The sequence below is a fragment of the Micropterus salmoides genome, unplaced genomic scaffold (assembly GCF_014851395.1).
Source record: "Micropterus salmoides isolate LMB-PRFRI ecotype aquatic unplaced genomic scaffold, ASM1485139v1 Ms_hic_scaffold_19, whole genome shotgun sequence".
Lineage (NCBI taxonomy): Eukaryota > Metazoa > Chordata > Actinopteri > Centrarchiformes > Centrarchidae > Micropterus > Micropterus salmoides.
Window position 1 is genome coordinate 11615514 of NW_024041039.1, and position 25409 is coordinate 11640922.

General features: G+C 40.8%; 1 protein-coding gene across 2 annotated transcripts; it reads right to left on the bottom strand.

The window, feature by feature from the left end:
- Positions 1–275: 275 nt before the first annotated feature.
- atr (ATR serine/threonine kinase) lies at positions 276–25278 on the bottom strand. Of its 2 annotated transcripts, none has more exons than XM_038729008.1 (48): positions 25091–25278; positions 24830–24921; positions 23984–24136; positions 22963–23870; positions 22703–22845; positions 21850–22020; positions 21517–21680; positions 21126–21278; positions 20773–20971; positions 20370–20626; positions 20064–20260; positions 19455–19555; positions 18909–19080; positions 17676–17831; positions 17330–17524; positions 16972–17067; positions 16733–16822; positions 16422–16517; positions 16095–16225; positions 15515–15658; positions 15227–15320; positions 14956–15081; positions 14410–14616; positions 13663–13776; positions 13404–13519; positions 13075–13195; positions 12450–12587; positions 12191–12362; positions 10512–10678; positions 9546–9710; positions 9111–9202; positions 8786–8877; positions 8479–8656; positions 8163–8348; positions 7849–8050; positions 6041–6220; positions 5047–5189; positions 4808–4905; positions 4379–4608; positions 3937–4071; positions 3176–3376; positions 2827–2970; positions 2348–2498; positions 2090–2246; positions 1716–1869; positions 1389–1540; positions 936–1041; positions 276–794 (listed from the first exon to the last, which is right to left on the bottom strand). In XM_038729008.1, the coding sequence occupies exons 1-48, from the start codon at positions 25141–25143 to the stop codon at positions 621–623; spliced, it is 7866 nt and encodes a 2621-aa protein (XP_038584936.1). In that variant the 5' UTR covers positions 25144–25278; the 3' UTR covers positions 276–620. The 2 variants fall into 2 exon arrangements, with proteins under 2 accessions (XP_038584936.1, XP_038584937.1); XM_038729009.1 differs by having other exon boundaries at positions 621–794; positions 7849–8008.
- Between the last annotated feature and the right edge of the window lie 131 nt (positions 25279–25409).

A 25409-nucleotide genomic window follows, 5' to 3' on the forward strand; every position in this document is an offset into this window, starting at 1 on the left:
ACAAAGCTCTAGCTTGCTTAAATAAAATTCCACATCACTTACTTCACACACGACCTCACCCCAGCCTCTTAAAAGTTTTATGACCAAACACTTTGCTCTCATTGGTGCTCCTGTGTAAAAGGTGAGCTTATTGGACCATTATATGTGCAAGAGGACAGACACGCGCTGCACGCACACACACAGGGGATTAAAACAATCTGATTGCTAAAGAGAATCTAAAGAGGGTTAAGAGATCAGAAGAGTCACTACTTACAGATGTAATTACCTACAAAATCAAATATGCAAAACATACTTTATTACAAGAGAATGTACAGGAATGCAACCAATATCATTTGTTTTTAGAAAACTGTAAACAATGATGGAATTACTAGAACAAAAAAATGGCATTAGAAAGAGATTTTCAACAAACAGTCATGAGTGTAGGAAAGGTTTTTGTGTTGTTATTACTACTTTATGTGCATATATTTCTTTGAACCTATTAGCAGTTTGACTTTGAGCCACATCAGGACACTTAAGGTTGTTTGTGTAAGTATTTTATCACGGCAAAGTATCTTATATTCTCCAGAATAGACTTCAAAATGCATTCCTCTCATTTAAAAAAAACAACTTAAGTGCATGTTTCACAGGTATGGCCCCCAGCCCAGATACATCTGACAAAGCAGTTTGTCGTCTGTGGCTTCCTGTATGAGGTAATGGACGTGTCCCTCTATAGACAGAGGCAGACCCAACACTTTATTTCTGCTCTTTATTACACCCTGCAGACGCTGATCGATGTCACACACGTGAGTTTTAGCCTGGCAGAAAAGGAGGGGGAAAGATTAGACAATACAGCAATAGCTATACAAAAAATGTGACATTTATAGTTTATATTAGAAATACACACTGCTCTAAATGCGTGTAAGCATAATCCAGAAGCAAGGCCAAGAAATACACACCTTTTCATTAACTATCTCTCCTGTCTCGTTGGCCTGAGCTTTACAAAGTCCTTTGGCTTGCTTGCTCCACTCCACCAGTGGGTCATGAAGGAAGGTCTTAAGCACACTTGGAGGGAAAATTAGAAACAGAAATTGGAACTTGGAAACCCTTTAAAAGATAATTACTATGTAAATTTGTGACAGAGAAAAAACACATAATGAATTTACCAGTGAGCATCGTCATCAAATTTATAATCACGTTTCAGTAAGTGTCAAGAATATTACAAATCCATTCATTTCAATATGGACCTGTACTTAAACTGAGCTAGTTAATTTATGCTTCTTGCCTTACTCCCAGTGTTTTTTAAGCATTGTTTTATTTATGTACCCCACTGTAGGTGTATGCTCAGATTATGTATATATTAAAGTTTTACAAGATCATTTGATAATCATAAAGTATTTATGTGTGTGTACCTCATGAGTGGTTCTCTCTGGTCTCTCATGAGTCTCAGGGTGACCTCACAGGCCTGTCTGAAGAGACCCTCAGTGCCCATCGGACCCATGGCGTGGACCATATTCTGGGTCAGACGGAAGGGAACCACCTCAGGCACATCAAATGTCTCCCCCTAGTGGATAGGGAAAGAAGGAGCACAAGAGAAATGCAGGGAAAAGGGAGACGTGAAACGTAGTCAATAAAAAAACATATATAAAAACTATTTCATAATTTCTATTGGAGGATTTATAATATAAAATGACTCCTAATTCATTTATATTTTAAGACAATTTGAGACAAACACAAACCTTGTTGAAGAGGCAGTTGAAGTCAACATGAACACATTCCCCAGTGAAAGAGTCAAAGAGGATGTTTTCTCCGTGACGATCTCCCAGACCCAGGATGTAGCCCACCATGGACATCACAGCAGTGGAGCGGCAGTACGCAGAGCGACTGCTGTACCTGTAAACATAAACAATACTTGGTATTCCTTGTGAAAATGTTTCCCTGATTTTAATCTGATCCTTGATGGAACTCTAGACCTGAACTGTACCCTTTTCAAATTTATAACCATCCAAAAACTCCTGACTTTCCTCTCATCTGTAGTAACATACACAGACACACAACAAAACGGTGGTCCTCTTAAATGTAATTACAGGAGTGGTGTTGGGCGGGGTCATACCATGATGTGGGGTCAGGGAAGGTCCGAAGGAACCACTCGTGGAAGACAGGGACGTGTCGAGCACAAAGCACCTCCTTGTGGATTCGTAGCTTCTCCTCAAAGGGAGCCGTCTTTGGTAGAATAAGTTTCCTGAGCTCTTTACCTGATAGGTAGATACCTAGAACACACACACAAAATATAACCAAATGAAATTTTTTCATCACATTGCTTAAGCTTAAAGTTTATCTCCACCTCTATTTATAGGCTTGGGGAAGATACCTCTCTCCTTGTAAAGCTTGGTTAGAATGTGTCGAAGTCCGGCAGTGTTGTTGACCCATTCAATGATGCCGCACTCCTCGTTGAGGGGAATCACGGCGTAAGTTCGGATATGTAGCTCCCTCCGTCTTGACTCAGCATCTTTACGTAGGCACTACACACACACACACACACACACACACACTAGCTACTGCTTGTTCCATACCTTCTTTAGAGTGCAGTACCACATTTTGCACAAGTACAGTACACAGATATACCAATTTATAAGGTACAATTGTACAATCTAATGTGATCCACACAACAGTCCTATAATAAATTTTATCTCTGTGGATTTCACATCTATATGATAATCTTTAATGGTGCAATAAAGCAAAAAATAAGACCACACTCCCAAATTTAATAAGCTGGTAGTAAGTACAATTCGAGGGAGAAATTAACTCACAAAATATAAAACCTCTGAGGAGTTGGACAATATCACACACCTTGTTGATGAGGCAGTTGAACTCCATGAGTCTGCAGTCCTTCCTCAGGTCATCTTTAGGTTTACACATCATGGTATAGCTCCGCCCATCTGAACCTTTCAGACTTATCTTTTTTGGCTTCTGTAAGGAGGCCAAGATCTCCACCTACATACACGCACATGTTAAGTTTATGACGCATATGCCATTTCAAGGTGATTTTTATGATCATCCCAGATTTTCTATCATGTTGCCGTATGACTGCTCTTTGCCTGAAAAATGTCTTTGTAGACAAAACAATAATGTAATCTTAGGCACCTTCCTACGAAAAAGGCTGACAACAAGAATCAGCGCCCTCATTCCTTTCCCTTACATTGTCTTCAAAGCCATCCAGGTATGCCCAGTGTCCAGGGAAGGCGTCGTGCTGTGTGTTTGCCCCGCCAGTAGAGGGCAGCGTAGGGATGAGGACCGACTGCAGTGGGATCAGGATCTGGCTGAAGGTCGGCTCCTCCACCAGGCGTTTTAGCTGCTTGAAATGAACGCTCATACTGAGTGTGGTGCTGTTACCATCCACCTGAAAGACACATTCAATCAAACATGTATCTGGTGCTGCCTTTATATATTTTCTTTTTATGTGTCCCTCTTTTACTGGCTACTGCAAGCACCTGAAGGGGATCAATAAATGTTTTGATCTGATCTAATCATGCCTACCAATAAAATGTGGTGGTCCAGATTCACTATTAAAGGGTTTCAAGATTTTATAGGGAGCTTTTGAATTACGTGGACAACTATATTTTATGTTGTGGCTCCACACTTCATTGAAACTAATTATCAAACAACATGCTTTTATCAAGGGAATAGTACCTTAAAACGTATTGCTATGCAATACAAATGTGTACATAATATGTACATGTGCTCTCTTACTTTTAGAATGAACTTACACTAACATATAGTAATCCATATTGACAATTATTATAGATTTGCCATCTTTAGTTTAAAAAAATGTGTATTTTTAAGATTAAGAATTCACATACTATTGTGTACATAACATTTATAAGGCTTCAATAACCAAAGTTTGGATGTGTACATTCTATTTTAATTTCATGTAAAATATAATACTTGTGTATTGTGTACCGGTTTGTTGCAGAGCTCCAGCAGCTTGTCAGTCAGTCTGTTGGCATCTCCAATGAATTTCTCCAGAGACTGTTTAAGACTGATGGCTTTCTTAAGGATCTGATTACAGCGATTCATACGCATTGGGTAGGATGACTGAAAAAAAAACAAAAAAACAAACGCCAAACAACACTTTTTATAAAAGCAATATAACAGTCTTCTGAGTTTGTGCTAAAAAATCTGGTCATTCAACCAGAAAAAATATTGTATAAGGGACTGTAATGTTTGTAAAGGGAACTGATCCATTAAATTACAAAAATTATAGTTAAGGAAATGTGTGGAAATATACACTCGTTCAAACAAACAAGCTTTAGGGGTTTCTCGACCATGCCTTTAATCTGCAACGATGCAGTACATAAGGCCCTGATAATTATCAAGGTGACAACCATACATACACACCTACCTTAGAGACAGCAGTCATTAGCCACATGGCCTGTTGGGGGTAAGCCAGGAACACTTTGGCTACGATGGTCACGAGGACGGTGAAGACCTCGTCACTGGAGTGACACACCCTGGAGATGAGCTGGGAGAAGGCAGTCAGGAACTGGTACGGTGCCAAGTTTTCACAGTGCTCGCTCACCGCCGTATTGATTTTCCCCAGCTCCAGTCGCATCTGTCTGTCTGCTCGCCCAGCTGTAGTGGAGGGATTTGTAGATAGTATTTAAATGTGTTTACATGTTTTTTCTGTCACCACTGTCAACAGCTTATAAAAAGCTAAAAGTAAATAGGCATAAAGTGGTGGAACTGCTAGTGAGTTAGCCAGACACTGGAAGTATTTTCTTGCCCTGTATGTTTATTTATTTTACACTTCCAGTCACTTCTAGGCACCCACCTTTCTCACACTCGCATACTTTGGCTCCAAAATCCAGCCAGAGAGACAACATGCGAGGCATGGCCTGATAGATGTACTGGTTTCCAAACTGCAAGGCTCTGAGAGGAAAACAACCACAATGATATGGTTGATGACAAAACTAATGAGTCTACGGTGGACTAAAGTTTGTTATAACAGTCTTTTTGAATCTTTGTCATAGAGTGAAAGGCAGGCAATCAGCAGTAATAACAATAACTTACTTTCCGAAGTATGTGACAATGTATCGGATGAGGTTCCCCTGTTTCTCCAGCTTGTTATCAGTCACCATTGGCATCACTTTGTCATAGTACTTGGCCAGGTAGAAGTTTCCATCTTCCCACTCAGGCAGAAGGTTGGTGACATCCTAAAAAAATCAAATTAATTTAAATTATTTCCTTAATCACTTAATTGGTCTATAAAATGTCTTTAGAAAAGTGTGAAATATGCCCATTGTCAGGGCTTAATTCGTGTAACAGGCGAGGATATAAGGAGACACTGTTGTTCAGGCTCAAGCCTAGCAGATAACAGGGTTTTCTTGAGTCTTGTATGTGTACAGACTGACTTTCATTTAGAATGTCATGCATGTATCCTCCAGCCTTCTTAGATAAGACATCAGCATCTAAACATCCAGCAGATTGGCTGCTCAGATTTAGGCCACTTAAAGATGACCATGTAGGTAAAGACCATAGACACAATGGGATAGCTTAGAGAAAAACATTTTGGACCAAGAGGGATTCTGCAGATTTTGGTGTTCGTTATGCATTGTGTTCTCACTCTGTATGCTGATGCTATGATCTACTCGGCCAGTAGCGTCATTAAACAATGCTATGTAAGACATAGCAAAAAAACTTTACAAACAAAAGTTTTGTAAAGATAGCCAAAACAATGTTGTTTACTTATCAAGTAAGACAAAGAAGCAACATATCCTCACAATTTCAAAGCTGGAATAGGAAATGTCTGCTATGAACCCAATCAAAATATTTGACGAATATAAAAGGTACATGTCTGGTGGCTTGCAATATTTGCATTATTGCCCATACAGTGTCCAAAAAATTGTCAAGTGCATCTCGAAAGCTCTACATGAAGCATTCATATTAATGATGTCCAGTTTGTTAATGAGTTAATATAATTTGCAAACTCATTGATAGTATTTAATCAAAGCCATTAACTTCCTGCATAGCAGTTCAGTCCTTCTACAAATACCATGGCTGTTACCTTGTATGCCTTCATGATGGCATTTGACTCGAAGTTGGCCGTCTCCTCCATGAAGCGTCCCACCAGCAGCATGGCCTTCCCTTTGGTCTGCAGGATGCGAGGGTCTGTCAGCGGCTGATCATCAGGGAAACACTGGGCCACGCCCTTCTGCAGGACGATCAGGGCCTGGTGTACATCGCCCTGATGACAGACCAACAAAGAAGCTTTTATTGGTGTTGTTTTGTGTGTTTGTGTGCATGTGTATGAAAATCTGATTTTGTAATCTGGGCCCATATTTATCAAGCTTCTCAGATTTACTCATAAGAACACTGCTAAGAACTGACTTAAGAGTAAAATAATTCTCAAAGCTGTGCTTAAAAGTTAGTTATCAAGCATCATAGTCCTAATTTGAGTGAAGTGTAGGACTAAATCTTAAGTGTCAGTCTTAGTGCTGATTTACGACACTTTGCTGTACCGCAAACAGGATTTTGGATGACGATCGCCAAGGACCAATCACTAAATAGATTTCCTTCTTTAAGAATATTCTCAGATAAATTCACATTGAATGGTGAAATTCCTAAGAGGAGTTTATATTCAACACACATTTAACAATAAAAAATTTTCAAGATAATAAATTTTGATATAGGCCTATATCACATTAATAACACATTAATAAATGAAAGATAAAAAAAGTCTATCTTTATATGAGCGCCATTAAATGTAAATGTTCCGTACTTGTATAGCGCCTTTCCAGTCTTTTCGAACACTCAAAGCGCTTTTACACTACATCTGCATTCACCATTCACACACATTCATTCACTGAGCCTAAGTGCTCAAACAGAAACTAACATTCACACACATTCATACCCTGGTAGAACAGCCAGCAGAGGCAATTTGGGGTTCAGTATCTTGCCCAAGGATACTTCGACATGCAGCCTGGAGGAGTCGGTGATTGAACCGATTAACAGCCAACCCGCTCTACCTCCTGAGCCACAGCCGGCTAGTGCTCCTGTATTGCCAGCTATTGGCATTGGTTTGCTTCTGTCGGATTATGGGGGGTGTTGTTGAGAAGTCGATGAAACGTGTGACAATGTGTGGAGCTGTAAGTGCAATTGTTTCATTGACTATTCGGCTTATTGATGGTTGTGAGGGGCCAAAATAATCAGCATTGCTGCGTTTGTCCTGTGGTAAATAAACAAAGCTTCTTCACCACCTTCAATTTAACTGAAAACGTATTATTGTGTAAAGTCAGTGGTAAGATGACGTCCCTCACCAACTCACTGACAAAGTTCATGCCTGCGCAGTCCGACCCCGTCTTATTAACTGCGCGTCGTCAGAATTCATCCTCTCCTCTCCGCATGTCTCTGTCTCCACAATGCCATCACAAGCCCTACTTGAGAGACCTGTTGAGCTGTCTTAAATAACTGGGAGAGTAAGAGTAATTCTTAGCTTTGAGAAATTTGTAACTTTTATTCTTAAGTTTAAAAGTAGGAGTAAATTTCATGAATTCTCAGCACTTAAGACTAAAATGGCACTTTGAGAAGCTTGATAAATACCGGCCCTGATTTTTTTCGAAATGCATTAACTGACACTAATATACCTTTTAGTAAGAGTTGTAGCAGTAATGCAGGCACAAAACAGGGTCAGCGAGACACTGATATTGTGCTTTAAGAAGTTTTAGTACTACAATTTACAGATCCAAAATATGTAGTGCTACTGATCACATCAGGCAAAACCACACACTTGAACAGCATGAATATATTACATACAATTCTTCAAGAAATTCTTAGTCATACTATACAATAGTTAAATTTAAATGATGGTTTTACCTTGGAAAAAAGCCACTTGGCCTTCTCTGTAACCAGCTCGGCCAGGTGCGTGTTCTCAGCATTCAGAAGTGCATTAAAGGCGGTCTGGTGGTGTCCTGCTTTTCTGGCTACCCGGGCACTTTGCAGCCAGCACTCCCCTACCAGCTCCTTGCTCATAGGCCTGCAGAGCACACGGAAGGCCTGATTTGTGACGTGGCCAGGACTTGGAAAAGTTACACATATTTTGTTCAGATTAACATCTTAATCAGCAGCCCACACAGAGAAATATGATATGAAGTGCGCCTGTTTGCATGCAGATGTTTCTACATCCTTACTGGGGTCCCAGGCTTAACAAGGCACGACGGAGGGCCAGGATTGGCTCCTTGGCCCTAAAGGAATTCTGGGTCATCTCCAATCGATCTGACCAATGAGGAGGCAGCTGGCTGAGGCTGGGGGCCGAGCATTCCCTCTGTTTCTGCAGTTCGGTAAAAGAGTGCTCCAACTCGCTGAGCATGTGGAGCCTAAACAAACACACACATACGCACAAAGATTTTGGATTTACAAGTTATTGCTACTAACAAATAGAAATCAACTATAAAAAAACCCATAGAAAACATAACTGATTCAAAGAATAAACTGACACACACATACCTGACGATGTACTCATAGCCTCTCTGGTAGGTTCCACACTCATAACTGGCTGCAGACAGAGGGACAACCTGTTCCTTCCTCACCAGCTTCAGCTTCTCATAGAAAGCCTCAGAGTCTTGCTTCTTAGCTGACAGCAGTAACTGGCCAAGCCGCACACCCCAGGTACTGGACTGACGGTCTGGAGACACAACGGTAGTGCAAAACTTAATTCAAAACTTCTCTGAATTAGATTTTTTTTTAAATGTAGATATCTATTGCTGCCATATAGTGCCACCAGTGGTTGAAGATCATCTGTATATTTTATTACCTGAACTCAAATAATCTTCCAGCAGGTCCCATTTTCCGAGTTTCCATGCTGCCTCCACCCTGTAGGTGTTCAGCTCCGACTTCCACTGGTGCCTAAATGTGTCCATGTACAGTATAGCTTTTTTCAGTGGACCTTAACTGACTTACATGTGCTCCAAGTAAAAATTACAACAGTGCATTAGTTAAGAAAGCATGAAGAAATCAAGTCACAAGATTAACTTGAAAATAAAAACTATATTTCTTCACCACCTACAGCTGAAGTGGATTTATCTTAAATTAGAAAGCACCTTTAGTGAGAATGATGGGTTATAATGTGTGTGTCTCACTTGTTTGCCAGTACTCCATTGACCTGAGTGATGACTGTTGACAGCTGTCCCAGGCCGAGCATAGAGGTCATCACCCCATGATAGTGACCAATCTATACATGAAAGGGACAACGTAAATGAGAATTACAGAGAGATACAGCAGTGAAACAAACAACACACTCTTCTTTCATCTTAGTATAAGAGCTTGTATTGATTAGTTAAACATAGTTTTCTTTGTTTGTACATTGCACCAAAAAAGTCAAAACTAAAAGGCAGAATTAGCAAGACACTAAAACATGGTACTGTTTAACAGTAATTAGAGAAGTTTTCACATGTTTTATGATGATGGTGTAAGCTCCCATATGAAGCTGTGTGTGTGTGTGTGTGTGTGTGTGTGTGTGTGTGTGTGTGTGTGTGTGTGTGTGTGTGTGTGTGTGTGTGTGTGTGTGTGTGTACCTGGTCTGACTCCAGCTGTATGGCCCGGTCATAGCAGGCAGTTGCGTCTCGGAGCAGGCCAATGCTCTCATGCTCCAGTATCTGTTCCCGTAGTGATGGCTCCTCCCTCCTCAGGGCATTGACCCCCCTCACTCCATCAGGCTCATGCATCGCAGCGTACAGTGTCTGCAACAGCCAATCATAAAAAAAGTTCAGAGAGCTGCAACTTACTCTTAACAAGGGCTAGGAGATCATTTGTATTATTGTTTATTGATTTTCAGCATCACATTTGATGATATGGCCTTCTTACTGTCTTATTTTATTGTTCTACAAATTGCTGTTGTTTGGGGTGATATTATACATACCCATGAGACACTAGTATGATTAATTTATATGATTTTTTCTTTCATTTGCCATATTGTAAATTATAATCAGAAAATATTCTTTTTAATATTTTGATTATGATTTCAGCCTTATAGTTCAACCCCTTCCCTTAACCGTACTTCTGTTAAACTTACTGACAAATTATTATTCACTACAACAATGAGCTAAATGTGTAAAGCAGATGTAATGAGGTGATTGATTAAGTATCCTTATCCTTAACTATCCTTACTCCACACTCTTAAATAGGGTTTTATCCAGTCGCAGAAATGCTAGATTTGCATCACAGCACGTAATGAGTCAATGTTCATCTGTATACTCAAACACATGAAAGCACACGAATGAGCAAGGTAAGATGAGGTAGCCTATTTTAGATTCTTTTACAAATCACATGTTTTGATTGTTTATTTTACCTTTTTCAAATAATTTTTGCTGGCTCTAAAAACTCTATAACTGTACTAAATAACTGTAATTCTGTAAGACATCAAAATATGTTGGTAACAACCAAGATGTCCCCAAGCAACTTGTTTTTTTAATTTCAATCTAAAAGCAGAAGAAATGAGCACACTTTAGCAAAGAAATATATTCCACTGACTGTTAACGGACCTGCAGAAAGGTGAGATGGTCCAGGATGTTCTCTTTGTTTTCCAAGATGTATGCTTCAAAGTGCATGAGTGCACGAGTGTACGCTTTCGATCGTAGCGAGGCTTTTGCCAGAACGTCCTGTGGAATACCCTTCAGGAAGGCCACCACACGCTGATACTCCCCACTCTCTGCAACAAAACATTTTAGTTTTTCACTTTGCTCGATAGTCAATAATGCAGGTTAGAGAACAACAAGGATACATGCAACATGCATCAGCTCACTGAACGTAATGTGTAAATATTTCTGAACAATATTTTCTTGTAAATAATTGTCTGTTCTGTTGTCACTTACAGGTGATTCAACCTTTAAATGTCTTTTAAAAGTCTCAGATCTCTTGTAATAATACTGAAGATATGAAGCAAAAGAGATAAAGTATGTTTTTGTCTAATCTGAGGCGAAATTCAAATTATTGCCACTGACCATATAAATCTACAAAAAAGGGCGTCAAGAACTTCAATAAACTAATCATGCATGTGATTGGCAAAGGGCAAAAAAGCAGGAAAATATACTGAGAACGCCCCACACCCCGATAAAACTGGCCACGGCTCTATTATAACATGGATGGTATAGCAGGACCCATGACAACAACTTATTTGGTCGATGTGTTGCAGTGGGAATCAAAGACAAGTGTCTAATCCACTGCACCATCGCCACCTCTCTATAATAATTATTTTGTATTCACTTTTTTTTTACCAAGCTTCAACAGTTAAATGTGCAACATGCAACATGAAATATTTGATTCTATAACTAAATAATATAACTACTAATTTTCAAATTATTTCAGTAGAAGTTAATAGATTATTTTTAATGAATAAGAGACAGCAGCAAAGGTCACTGCCTGTTTAAGACCTGGTGGCCTAACTGTTAAAGAAACAGTTATATTATTCAGGAAACTCGGATCAAACAGTCAGATCAGTCTTTGTCAATAAACTGTAGGAGAAAGTTTTCACATTTCAACTCTGGCAGTGGGCGGGCGTGTGCATGAGACGAGAACGACCACGCCAGTTTCACGGGATCGCGCCAGTTACCCAGAAGCCGTTGCTATGGTTACCTCGCGGAGCGCTTGTTTGTCTGTTGACGAGGAGCGCAGAGCGACCCTGCAGGTCAAAGACGTCTGAAAAGGCCTTATATTAACCCCGTAAAAACCATTAACAAGAAATTAATTTATAACTTGCCAAAACCTTTAACATAAGGACATAAAGAGAAAGGCAACCATTCATACAGCAAAGTGTATGTAGGCTATATGATTGATCAATCCACAACAACGTCAAAGTAAACATTAGACAAAGCCTATCACAACCAATAATCAAAACATACCCAATTTATCTGGTCCTTATTGTCAACTCAGTGTTGGGCAAGTTACTCAGAAATAATATAGCTATTACCTAGTCACTTAGCATATAGGCTACTGCTTAAAAAGTAATATTAGCTACTCTAGCCTATTTATTACTGGGTGATATAACGCCACTCTCTCCCGATGAGTCCAAGCATCACTGGCAGACTGCGCAGGTGTGGAATGGGCAACTGAATTAATCCGGAAAAATCACATCCCTGACTAATGTTCTTTTCTTCTAACTGATCTGTTTCAACACTGTGGTGAAAGACAGAGATTTTGTGAGTTCGGGGAATGCATCACCAACCGTTGTGTTTGGGTTTGGAGTAGAGGATGTGGCGGCTCCACTGTGTGAGGTGAGACAACATGCTGAACACTGTCTGAATACTGAGCTGTGATAAGCTGGAAGCAGTCTCCTGACAACCCCCCTCTCCTCGTCCATCGCCTTCAGTCAGCACGGCCATCATTTCCTCCGTTACCTGGAAGGAGCTGTGTTATTATTGCCCTCCACCCCAAATCCTGTATCAGCTCTTTTACAAATACAAGTGATGCAAAAGTGTCCTCACCTCCTGTTGCTCTGCAGGTGTGCAGCCCAGCAGCATGTAGAGCAGAATATGAGGCAGCAGGTAGATAGTGACCTTGTAGTCGTGTTTGATGATGAAACTGCAGCAGGTGAACACTCGGCTGGCCAGCTCATGTCTCACCTAAAACACATAGAAGCAGTTCCTAAAGCCGAGTTGAAACACAAGTTTATGCCATCGTAGAAACAAGTGATGTGCTTTTTTAACATCTCTTTCGTAAAGTATGTAAAATTGAACACGTTTAAACGGTTATATTATTTGCCTGATATGTAATTATTCATAATTATACTGTCTTGACTATACATTATTTTTGTTGTTGGTTCATGTTTGGTCTCAATGTGCTTGAAACCTTTGCAAGTATTTTATGCATGCATTTGTTGTCATGTCAGTTTGTCAAGAACGGACTTGCTCACAGCAGATTTTTGACCTCCATAGTGATATTCAAAATGTCATCACATTAGTTAAACTTGCATTTGGAAAGTCAAAATGTCCACTGTGAAAACAGGTCTACAGAGAGAATGCATCAGTCCTATAAAACGCAAAGTACTAAGTATATGACAAATTTGAAGAGATCCGTTTGGCTCTGCAAAAGTGAAATAAATTAGATTACCTTGCTGATGAGGTATCCGGCCCAGGTGGCTGACCAATCAGAGAATTTGCTACCTCTCTTACTCAAGTACACCGGCTTCTTCAGTTTAGACCAGTTAACATCCTTCTGACTGCTCTTATACCTGAAGATAGAGAGGGAGAAATGATCAGAGGATTGTAAATAAAACAGGTTACAGAGTTAGGCCAGGTTAGAAGGTGGGAAAAATAATAAAAAAAATTAACAACAACTTTCACTTGGGGATTATGATCCCCTGAATTAGGTGTGAGACCATTATAAGACAAGATCAGAGTGTTTATGTGCTATACGGCTGAGTGTGTAAAGTTGAATACCTGCTGTTGAGGTGTGGTTCCAGTATTTCCTGGATCTGCTCTGGGAATCTCCTCCACAGGCGCCGCCCTGGCGAGTCGGTTCGACCCTCACGACACTCAAATATGGACAGCAGCTCCTACAGTTCACATGACAGCACCAACACATATTAGAGACAAGACATGAGCCAAGACAGAGACAGAAAGGCGCATACACTCATTTAAGCTGTTGGATAGGCAAAGTGACTGTTTGCAAAAGTGTGAGTGCAGCACATGTGTGTACCTGAATTGCATAAGCAGCAGAGTCCTGTGCCCTCACGTCATCAGCGTAAGCCAGGAATGTTCTGGTCAGTTCAGTCAGCAGGTCGTAGGCGAAGTTGGGATCATCAACTCCACTCTGTTCACAGTGAAAATAAACACATTCATGTCTCTGCACGGATGGAAGTATAAAAATGATGATGTATGTTTAATATATATATATATATATATATATAATATATATATATATATATTATATTATATATATATATATATATATATATATATATATATATATATATATATATATATATATATATATATATATATATATATATATATATATATATATATATATATATATATATATATATAGATGTTTGTTGATCTGTTTGGATAATTATCACATTCTGTCCGTTTATATTATAATACTTTGACTAAGATGTTGATTTTATAGATGTATAATCATGAGAAAAAACAGATTGTACTGGTCACATGACCTGCATAGGGTCTATTTAGCACACCTGTAAGTGTTTTTGTAATTTAACTGTGTACGCCTGAAGAAGCGATGGGCGAAATGCGTTGCTCACAATAAAGGTAGTAAAGTCAGATCAGTGTGCAGTAGTTTGTTTTTGGATTTTTCATAGGCTTATCCTGCTATCTACCAGCACCTGATTGTTGTTGCAGTGCTCTGGGAGTTTCTTGTTTCACTACATACTGTATATGTTTGTTTGTTTTTCTACACGCACAGCTTTGGTCGTATCTTGCTTACCACAAAGGTGTTGTGGTCGCCATGGGTGTGTGTGTGCGACAAGTCCAGACGTCCAGGATCCACGGCCCCCAGCTCCCCCAGACACTCGCCACAGAGGAGCCTCGCCTCTGGGGACGAGTCCTGGCAGCCCTTCAGCAGCACCGACACCAGGCTGGAGATGACGGGCTCCACCGCCTCACTCGCGCAAACCTGCCGCAGCAGCCATTCCTGCAGCCCACAACACAAACGAAAAAATATGGTACTCCGGATTTACGTGGCAACATAGTGCTGAAATATGTAAACTGCTGTAGCGGTCCACATAAAGGTATTCCTTCCCAACCCACACTTATTTTACAGCATGGGATCGCATAAATTGTACAGTCAGTGAAGGTGATGTATTTACTAATTATGTTAACACCAGAAAGTAAACTATTATTAATTACTACTAACATTATTCAGATACTTTGATTCCAACAAGGACATTATTATTTTAAACTTGTAAACAAGAAGCTTGAACTCTAGTCCTTTCACAGTTAGTTGTCTAACAATGAGTGTGTGTTTGCGTACCTGCTTGCTGTGCATCATGTCCTTGAGGCTGGTCAATGCGTGAATCCTGACATCTACGTTTTCATGCTGAACGGCTCTCATGGAGAGCTGCAGTGCTGCGGCCAGGTCACTGCTGCTGGCTGTCAGCTGGTGGGTGGAATCAGACATCATAAATTAACATTATCTGTATATTTTTTTTCCTTTAACACGACTGATGTCAACCAGTAACCCTTGCCACCATCTGCATCCTTCATTTACTTGTCATCATGATCTTTCTCTTGTCCATACTGACCTTCTTGTAGTCCTGCAGAACTGTGTGGATGTCTTTCAGCTCAGGGTGGTCTGGCAGAAAGTAAATCTCATGGAGGTAGTCATTGACTTCTTCTCTGTGAGAAATTGACTAAATTAGGTCGCTGCTGTCTGGTATAAAGTGCTCATCTCTTTTGCCATTAATTTTAATTAATGCAGGAAAAGGATGAAAATTAGCTTGGTTTTGATTTTGATAGTGCATTTGATTTGATGTGTGACTTTCTGCACAGGCCCAGTTTGGTGTTTTTTAAAACTTGTATGTGTTTATTACCTGTTGTCCAGTATCAGGAAGTGGATAATAGCAGCTGTTTCTTTGGGCTGCAGTGGGATCAGGGGGAGCAGTGCAACAATAACATGACTTAGAAGAGGGCCTAAGTGCGCCGGCTCCACGCTCCTCACAAAACAGTCCCATGTTCTGTTCTCACAGGAAGAGGAAATCAGTATCAGAAGCAGGTGATTTTAGCTAATCATACAGGATTTAGTAGACAAAGATAGGTTAAAGTTCTATCAAGTATGTAATCAAACAGAAATTACCAGTCTGCAGTGTAATAAAGATGATGGTAAAGAGGGTTAAATACATTTATACATGGCTAAAGTCAGAGTAAGGATCTGGGAGGATAACTAACATTTGCCTTCAGACAACACTTGGCAGCAATTCAGCAGTAAAGCAATGTTCCTCTATGCCTTAACTGTGATCAGGGAAACGGGTGTGAAATGTTCATTCATAACAAATATTTTTAATAAAGTAAATAAATTTTAAAAAGGTTGCATGTCAGTTTTGACAATTACAAAAGCTATATATCCGATATACAATTACTGTTGTGACCTTAAGTGAGAGTGTGAGTACTGACTGGCAGCAGAGTAGAGGGAAGTCCTCTCTGTATCGGAGGCCCGTGCGAAGAGTTGTCATCATCTTTACTCTGACAGAGCTGATGTGTTTGGAGCCCATCAGTCGCATTAGAGCCATCACACTTGTCAATGCCTGCACAGAAAATCGGTGGACAGAAAACAACATTGACCAAATCAGATACATCATCAATCACGTAAAAGCATTTTTCAAAGCAGTGTTTTTCTTGCCGTGAACATTATTCTCTATGATCTATGAAATCTTTCTCACTGGAACAACACATTCTCAAATATCAGTTATTTAAATTAGTTCTCAGTAGTGGATCACACACCAACTTCTTGCGGTCCTTCTCTCCTGCGCTGGAGCTGAGCAGCTGCATGTTGAAGAAGGCAAGAATTCCCAGCAGTTTCGGCTGCAGATAGTCCGCCTGTCACGGTATGACCAAATAAAGACAAGTGAGGAAAAATATAGATGAATGTTTAAAATTTTTTTTTTTTTTATTGAACAACATTTGCTGAGTTAGATTAGTTATAATTTTATTTTGTTATTTTGTGAAAATATATAAAAAATATTTCCAAACTATCTATATGGTCAAAGATGGTCAAGATAAAACCGTAACACCGTATTTAACTCGTCACGTACCATGCGTTCTGGGGTGTTGATGTCTCGGGGACCCTGGTATGGGTCATCATTGGACGCAAAGGAAGCCAGGATTGCCAGACCATTGAATACCTACATAGAAATGTAAAACACACATGTGATCAATCACTAAACCACCAAGTGAATGAATTACTGACATCTATGCACACAAAGGCAACAAAAATATACACTGAAAAAGACTGTCGATTTTTGTCTGGGAACTTGTGTTTATGTGTGTCAACCTGTTGGTAGTGCTCTCCCAGGCGCAGCAGCAGCTCGTTGTGAAGACCCTGGAAGTCTTGCCTGAGCAGAGAGCCCAGTTCAATCTCTGTCTCACTCTGGGAGAATATTAGAAAAACAAATAAAAGGGTTTGGGGTACATCAGTCTGGTAATATAATTATTTACTATGGAGAACATCCATTGCAGGACAAATGCTTTAGTCATCGGCCAGACAGTGCTTGTAGATGCTCCCCATGTGCAGGAGTTGAAAAATGTTGATTCTGTTAACAATGCCAGAATAATTGCCCTGTTGTATTTGCTGTAGCTTGAATGTGCAGACAATTACAGATTACAGCTAGGTAGGTTAAGTTTAATTATACCTGTAGGTAGTGGAAAGCCCTCTCAAGCTCCTCCTTGGTGCAGGAACAGACCAGATGGCTGAAGATGTACTTGAAGTTGTTGATCAGGATCTCTCTCCTGTTTGCCTTCAGCTCATTGGCCAGAGTACGGATGAGGGCGGAGCCAGTAGAGCTCGCCTTAGCCGCCAGGTAGGGCAGGAGCACCTGGAGGGTCCTCTACATGTACAAGTATGCATACAAACGTACGTCAGAAATATACACGTACATATACATAATACAGTATCAATGTACTATCACATCCAACATACTGTACACAGTACATGATGTATATATTGTGTGATGTTGTGTAGTTATGTGTATGACATACAGTGAGGAAGCGATGGAGATCTGGGAAATCAAAAGCGTGTGCAATCTGAGCCAGGATGTCCAGGGCCAGCTCTCTCTGATTGGCTGATTCGCTGCCCTGATCAGGTGTGCTCCGCAGGGCGGATGCATGCCGTGAATGCAGTGACTCCACCAGGAACTAAGCATATAGAAGTTTTTATTTAGGTAAAAACTATTTAATCTCAATTGCAATACAAGTATGTTGGGCACTGAATCTTAAAGAGGTCGTATTATGCTCATTTTTAGATTCAAAATCTTATTTAGGGGTTGTACCAGAACAGGTTTACATGGTTTCATTTAAAAAACACCATATTTTTTGTCATACTGCACGTTGCTGCAGCTCCTCTTTTCACCGTGTGTTGAACGCTTCGTTTTAGCTATGGAGTGATGCATCTTGCCTCTACAAGATCTTTGTTGGGAGTTGCACATGCGCAGTTTCTAGTTATGGACTGCTAGCCAATTACAAGCAGAGTAGGGCGGGTCGTGAGAAGTAACACGGTAGCAGCTTCGGTTCAGCTGTATTTGTTCCCCCTACCAGCTTAGCAAGATGGACTGGCGCAAGAGTTTCAGAGTGGTGAGTTATTAATTGTGTGTTGCTGCTCAGTGTGTTCTTCCCCCTGTGTTTTTGAGGGCGTGTCGGACTAGTCGCTAGGTGAGCATTATGACGCCCATTTTGACGTGACATCACAAAAGAAAAAAGGAAAAGGCTGGACTTCAAACAAGCTGTTTTCAGGCAGTTCAGAGCAGTGTTTTCTGTGGGAGATGGGAACTCCCTTTGGGCTGGACAAACCTATTACATGCACAAAAAAGGTTAATAAAGGAGAGAGAAAAAGCCAAAAAGCATAATATGACCTCTTTAAAGAATTTACTTCTCAAATTGTTCTCCACCTACAAATACACACAGTCATGTGGAAACCTTGTTACGTCACAACCATCGTCATAACTTTCATACTATTTGCGTAAAACAAAAATTGTAGTAGTACAAATTCTTAGTGGTCCAAACATTCAGCCTAAATAAACATGAATACTAATTGAAAACAAGCATTACAGACAGCCCTGCTACACATTTAAATCGTAGTATTGGTAATATATGTAATTATTATTCATAGTATTATGGACTGAGAATCTTAAAATTTATCTACTTCAGATAAACAAAAAAGTTAAAAAATGAGCACTGGCTTATAACCTTATTAAAGTAACATCACAGTTTTTATACCTGACAAATAGGGTTCTTGTACTGACTGAAGAGGGTCTGAAGTTTAAGACCTTTGGCAGTAGCCAGGGCTCTGATCTGAGTGTACGCAGCTACAGACACCAAGGACGACTTGGACAGCAGACAGTGGAGCAGCCGCAGCAGAGAGAACGACACCAAACTACCCTGAGACGCTCTGACAGAAGAGGAGACCGATAAACACATTTAACCAAAACAATTATTTTAAATAAGTCTTTTCAAAAGATTAAATCTCTTCATTAATGACAATTTCAGGGACAACAAAAGATACCAGACATTAATTAAAAACAGACTATATATTAATAGAATAGAAATATGCGAACATTGAGACATTAAGAACTTGTGAAAATTACACTATATTAAACATGCATGTAAAGATGTGCAAATGATGACTGTAATTTCGCTACCCTCAGTCATAAATAAATGTACTTTTATGATCAAATATGCAGAGCAAATTAAGGTATTTTTGAGTGATCACAACACAGCTAGTGGCGCTCTTTGCCCTTGTGAATAGACGCAGGTCAACTGTACCTGCCAATCTCTCCAGTGGTGAGGATGAGAGTGTTGCGCAGGTCGTCATCTGTGTTCAGTTTAGCGTTGTTGAATGCCTCTTTGAGACGGGCAACCAGGAGCTTGGATAGCGAGAAAACACACACACACACACACACACACACACACACACACACACACACACACACACACACACACACCACACACACACACACACACACACACACACACACACACACACACACACACACACACACACACACACACACACACACACACACACACACACACACACACACACACACATCATTAACCTCACCATCATTCACAAAAAGGCATCATCCCAAAAAGGTGAGGGCAGGTCAGCTCTAAAATAAAGTATACACCAAGTAAGAAAGTAAAACTTTTCACCTCTTCGTCTTTTTCACTGAACTGAGGAAATTGTGATTTTAAGGCAGCATTTAAACTGAGATCAATTGCTCAGTTATTGCCTAATTTACTTTTTTTTAAAATATATTTTATCCTTTTTTGTCTGACAGTAATGTATTTATAATACAAATGATGGCTTGTAGATGGTTGAAACTGAGTGTAAAGCACAGACACTTGAGTCTTACAACAGGAAATACTCACCTCATTCAGAGAGCCGTGCTCAGAGTTTCTGGTAGTTTCTGTTAGCAGGAAACGCACTGATTGGCTAAAGCGTATTCTGACCATTGGATCAGAGTCTTCCATTAAACCAATCAGAGCATAGAGAACTGCCCGGGAGTCACTGTCTCCACCAACCAGATTCACATGCTGGCAGAGGTGAGGCAGAGCTTCTAGGAAAGCTAAGAAAGTGAAATAAATAAGTAAATAATATACTGATGTAAATGTAGTATCTTTTAGGCTTTTCAGCATGTTATAGCTCATTTTGAAAGAAAACTGACAAAAAAAAACCTTGTTTAACACTGCTTGGAGCTTGCTGTCTGAGCAGTGGTAGGAAGGGTTTGATAAAAGTCGCCCTAAGGGATGGAAAAGTCTTCCCAGCATGCTCTGTTGCAAGGTTTAGTTGGTGGCAGAGGATCTCAGGACGATGAGTGGACTCTGTGCGGGTGTCACTGAGCTTGGAGAGCTCCGATTGGATACAGCTCAGCTGACCGATGATCCCAGCAAGCTCTTTCTTCACCTGCTCCGAACTGTCCTCCAGCCTGGAACTGCAAACGGTCAAATGTACACCAAGTTTAATACAGAAAAAAAAAGTAAAATCATAAATGAATGATTGCACTAAAGCGAGAAAGAACACTTTCATGATCATATTTGCGACTGTGAACATACTGTTCAAACATATACATGTGCTTACAGCAGAGTAGAGCTGATGAGGTTGTGGTGTGCATTTCCCAAGTGGTGAAGAAAAAGAGGGAAGGCCCTGACTGCTGCCGCTCTCACCACCTCATCTGAACTCTGCAACGTCTTGGAAAACACAAACACGCGCCATGTCTCGCACACACCACGACGCAGAAGGGCCAGCAGGGACACACAGTCTGCCTGGATCTTAGGTGCTGGAAAGACAAACACGCACAGTTTGATTCATAAGTTTTCAATCCAAGGTTTATTATAAATAAAATGGAAGCTATTTACATCCTGACTTCACAAAAAGATGCAGGTAGCAGCTACAGGTGACCAGAGAAGTTGTGATGCAGGAGAAATACCTACAGTAACAGAAGCTGAGTCTGTTGGCGAAGGCAGGCAGCCAGGAGGGGAATCCTGAACTCTTATAGGCTGAGACAGACCTGTTCTCACACACCCAGGGAAGAGACAGCAGAGCACACACTCGCCGCTGGAGCCCGTCCTCACTGTGGCTGCTCACTACACAGACACACGCGGTATTGAAAACAGATACTGTACTGACAAGGATGTGCTTTTGGGGTGACTTCTGCAATATTCTTCGGAGGTTGAACGCTACATAAAATACACAAATTACACTAAATAATGGCAACATGAACAGACAATATGCCTTTCTTGTGACATAAAATAAATAACACAGCAAACAAATAAAAGGAGCAGTATGTATAATGTGTGTTTTTGTTGGAGTATATATCCTTACTTGTCAGGTAGAGGATGGAGTCCAGGATCCCAACAGTAGTCTGGACAGCAGACAGAAAGTAGTTCTGGTTTGAGATGGGCTGAGGACCTCCTTCTAACACTGACTGACAGCTCTTCAGGGCCCTGCCCAGAGTCTCAGTGGGCACCCAGAGAAGAGGAGAAGGGCTGTCAAGAAAGACACCGGGGAAGAAAGTGACAGAATATGCGACTAAGCTCAGTGAAAGAAATAAGACAAAACTATAAAAATACTGGAAAGTTTGTATATCCGTGTGTCAGGAAGTAAAACAAAAACATAAAGAAAGGGAGCTATAGTGAACACATGTTTGTGAGTTACCTGGTGGGAGAGGAGCAGAGGGCTGCCAGGTGGAGGATGAGCGCCAGACCCTCCAGAGCAGACAGAGACTGTGTGGTTTCAGGTTTGTCAGAGTTCAAAAAGGTCAGCAGCTCCTCCAGCCGACCGTTCACCACAGCCCAAACCTCACTGCAAACACGCATGTCCACCTCACTTGAGGCACAGATACAAATAATAATTTAAATACAGGAAATCTGCTGTATTGATTTATGATGCAGCACTACTAACAATTCCTACCAATCACCATGTGAGCAAGTGAAGCTTTTATTTGCTTGAAAAAAAACACTCAGTTGCTTCAGCTCATTTTCTGCAAGCACATCTGCAAGCTGTTTTCAGCGGTCAAAATCCTAGTCTTCACAGGAACCAGAAGACAGTAATGGAAATATTACAGAAAACACTTTTAAATTACCCTTTTTCAAGGCAATATAGGAGCACAGCTTCTCATGGTATCTTGGCTTGAGTTCTCCCATTTACTGTATGTTCAAAACTGGTAACAAACCTTTAAAAACTGACATGTTACTAGGCATATATCTCCTATGTATATAAGGTGTGTTCTTGCAGCCCCACCCTCCCATCATTTCCTCTCAAGTCTCTTGTGTCACTGTCAAATAAAGGCAAAATACCGGAAAAACAATTATGTCAAAAAGGAAACAAAACACTATAAAAAGGTACAGACAACCCAGCAACAACAAGTGAGAGAATAATTGAACAAATAACCACATGTATGGTGTTGTAGATCACTGTATGATATAATACAATGCACTATGGAGTCTTTTACTACAGAATCTGAACACTGGACTACATAGAGCTCAGTTGTGATTGTTAATGAACTCACTCTGATGATTTTTTTGTTGTTTTGCTGAGTGAATTGGTGGCAGACTTGCAGGATTTCTTGGCAGCAGTCGCTCTATCTCCTGACTTCTGCATCACTGTAGCAGTCTCGGCCCTCAGTGCGGCTCGAAGAAACCCCTCAGCACACTGCAAATCACAAGCACCTCAGATATTGTAAAGAGGGCGAGAAAGAAAAGATGAGACAAACACTGTATGAGAGTAAGAGAAAGATTTTCAAAAGAAACATGAAGAGCAGAACCGTACTTCAGCTTGATTTTCTGTTCCAACAGTGTGTGCCAGCGCCCTGCAGACCTCTGTGACTCGTTGCCTTCTTAACAATGCGGCACTTTCATAAACTATGGCAACAGACAGCAAGAAGCTGAACAGCAAGCAGAGTGATTCGGTAACCTCTGTCCCCAACTTGACACCTGCACTTCCAAGAGTACAAACACACTCGAACATCTGCGAGAGATAGATGGGCTCAAAGTGTGAGTGAGAGAAACCAGACAACTGAAACACACAGCAAGTCAGGTTTAGCAGCTCCCCTTCATAGGGATGTTTCTCATCCAAGTATGTGTTTGCTGTGTAAGAGTGTGTTTCCAGCAACTGAAGGTAAGCCGTGAAGAACTCGTGACCCTGCATCTCAGGAAACCCTCTGAGCTCCACCAGTCGCCTCAGCATCACCATGGAGATTGTCCTCAGTTTGGTGTTGCCATTAGCCAGGAAGGAACAAGCAGTCTCCCAGGCCACAGTGACGTCACGACGAGAGACAACCCCCCTCAGGGCGTCAGTTATGACACTGATTGTTACGGCAGTCAGTGACTCCAGGGCAGCAGGCGAGGAGAGAACAAGAGCGGAGGGGGTGAGGTACGAGGAGGCGCAAACGGGGGAGATGCTGAAGCGTTCAATTGTTACAGGCCATCGACTCTGTGTGTGAATGCCCAAAGTGTGTCCCTTTCCCGCCAGTGTGGCAATATGAGTGTACAGGATGTTACTGAGGTCCTGGGCCAAAAAAATGAGCTCCTGAGAGAGACGGCTGAAGATGAATGGCGCCCTGGCTCTCAGAGTGTGAAGTAAAGAGCACAACACAGCAGAGACCTGCTCGTGGATGACGTCACAGTCTGGAGCTGCTGCCACACGAAGCAAACGCACCGCCACCCACCTAGCAAAGTCTGAATCAAGGGAGAAATGTGGAGTGGTGGAAGAAAAATCACAAAATTATTATAGTTAGGAATTGAATTTATCTATAACTTGATATTGCAGCTTTCTGAAGAGCATCTCGTACCAGTACAGCTCTGTGTGGTGTCCGGGTACTCGGCAGGCTGGCAGGCAGGGTTGGCAAACATCAGAGATGAGGATTTGATTATATGCTGCACAAAGTCCAGCAGCATCACACAGGCCGGCTCTGAACTGGACTTCTTATTCAGCCCTAGAGCAACTGTAAGACACAACAATAGATTAGATTAACCTCCAAGATGTCTGAAAAGTTTACAAAAATCACACTTTAATTAAACTTCTCAATATTCAACCTGCAACGAGGGATCACAAGCCAAAAGGTTGTGAACCACTTCATTACCTCTTTAACTGTACAGAGCTGCTGTTATGTCAATCAATAGAAACAAATGATGTGCATCTAAAGATTGTTTTTAAGATTTTAGACCTAAAGCAGGGGTACAAAGTCATCATTTTAAATACTAATCCTTAGGGAGATCCCAGGACAAAAGAAAATAACAACAACAACATACAAACCAAACAGCCCTGGTAGGTAAGATACAAAAGAATAACAAATAATAATGTTAATTAACAAGTAAATATATGTAACAGCATAGCCACTTTCTTTTCTGACATTCAGATGGCTAAAACTGAGCTACCTACTCGTTTTGACAAAAAAAATCCTGACACAAATACAAGAGCCTAGCTCAAAGTACATAAGACTTTACATCAAGTGCATCAGTCACAGCTACAGTGCACAACTGTGGCAAGAGAAGAAATCTTAAGAAACATTATGACATTAAATTAAAGAATAGTTGAACAGACAAATCTGACAGTCAAGCTGTTATTTACAACTGTACTGTCAGGTCGTTCTGTTGTTGTGTCCACCTCCTGTATGTGCTTGAGACTCCAAGCTTACCGACATCCACATCTGTCAGTATCCTGTCAATGAACTGACAGAGGATCTGTCGAGGTTTCTGCACCGTCTGGTCGTAGTCAGCCGCGCTGGCACTGTGAATACCAACATGGTGTAACGTTATTTATGGAAACATAGCACAACGAAGAGTTTCATTAACTTATACAAAAACCAGAGGGCTCAGTTAAACCTAAACCAGTTTCAGACTCGGACGTAACGTTAGTGTTAACAGCTTAGCTTAGCCAACTTTAGCCGGTTACTCGCCTTCCGAGCTCCTGAAGAGCCGGTATCATCGCAGACATCTCCAGTCCTTCCATTTTACAGCAGCTTGATATGTCGCTATTTGAAGAATGTCTTCAAAACATATACAGGATTTGTCAGGTCATTTTAACTAGCACACTTCACACGTCATGTCCTCCATGTCCTTTCGAAAACTTTCGCTCCAAAATGACGTTTTTGTTTTGATATGGCAGCCATCGAGGGTTATTAGACCTACTCATTAACTCGAAATGAAAAATGCTCCCCCTGGCTAAGTATGTACTAATTACTTACCTTTAAAGTAAATAGTTACAGTTTATATACA

Bases quoted from the DNA above. Each gene is read 5' to 3' on its own strand.
- atr (XM_038729008.1), bottom strand. From the start codon at position 25,143: ATGGAAGGACTGGAGATGTCTGCGATGATACCGGCTCTTCAGGAGCTC. The intron at 8,878-9,110 runs GTGAGACACACA...GGACACATTTAG, and splicing joins AATGGAGTACTGGCAAACAA to GCACCAGTGGAAGTCGGAGC. The intron at 6,221-7,848 runs GTAAAACCATCA...GTCTGTCATCAG, and splicing joins CCAAGTGGCTTTTTTCCAAG to GGCGATGTACACCAGGCCCT.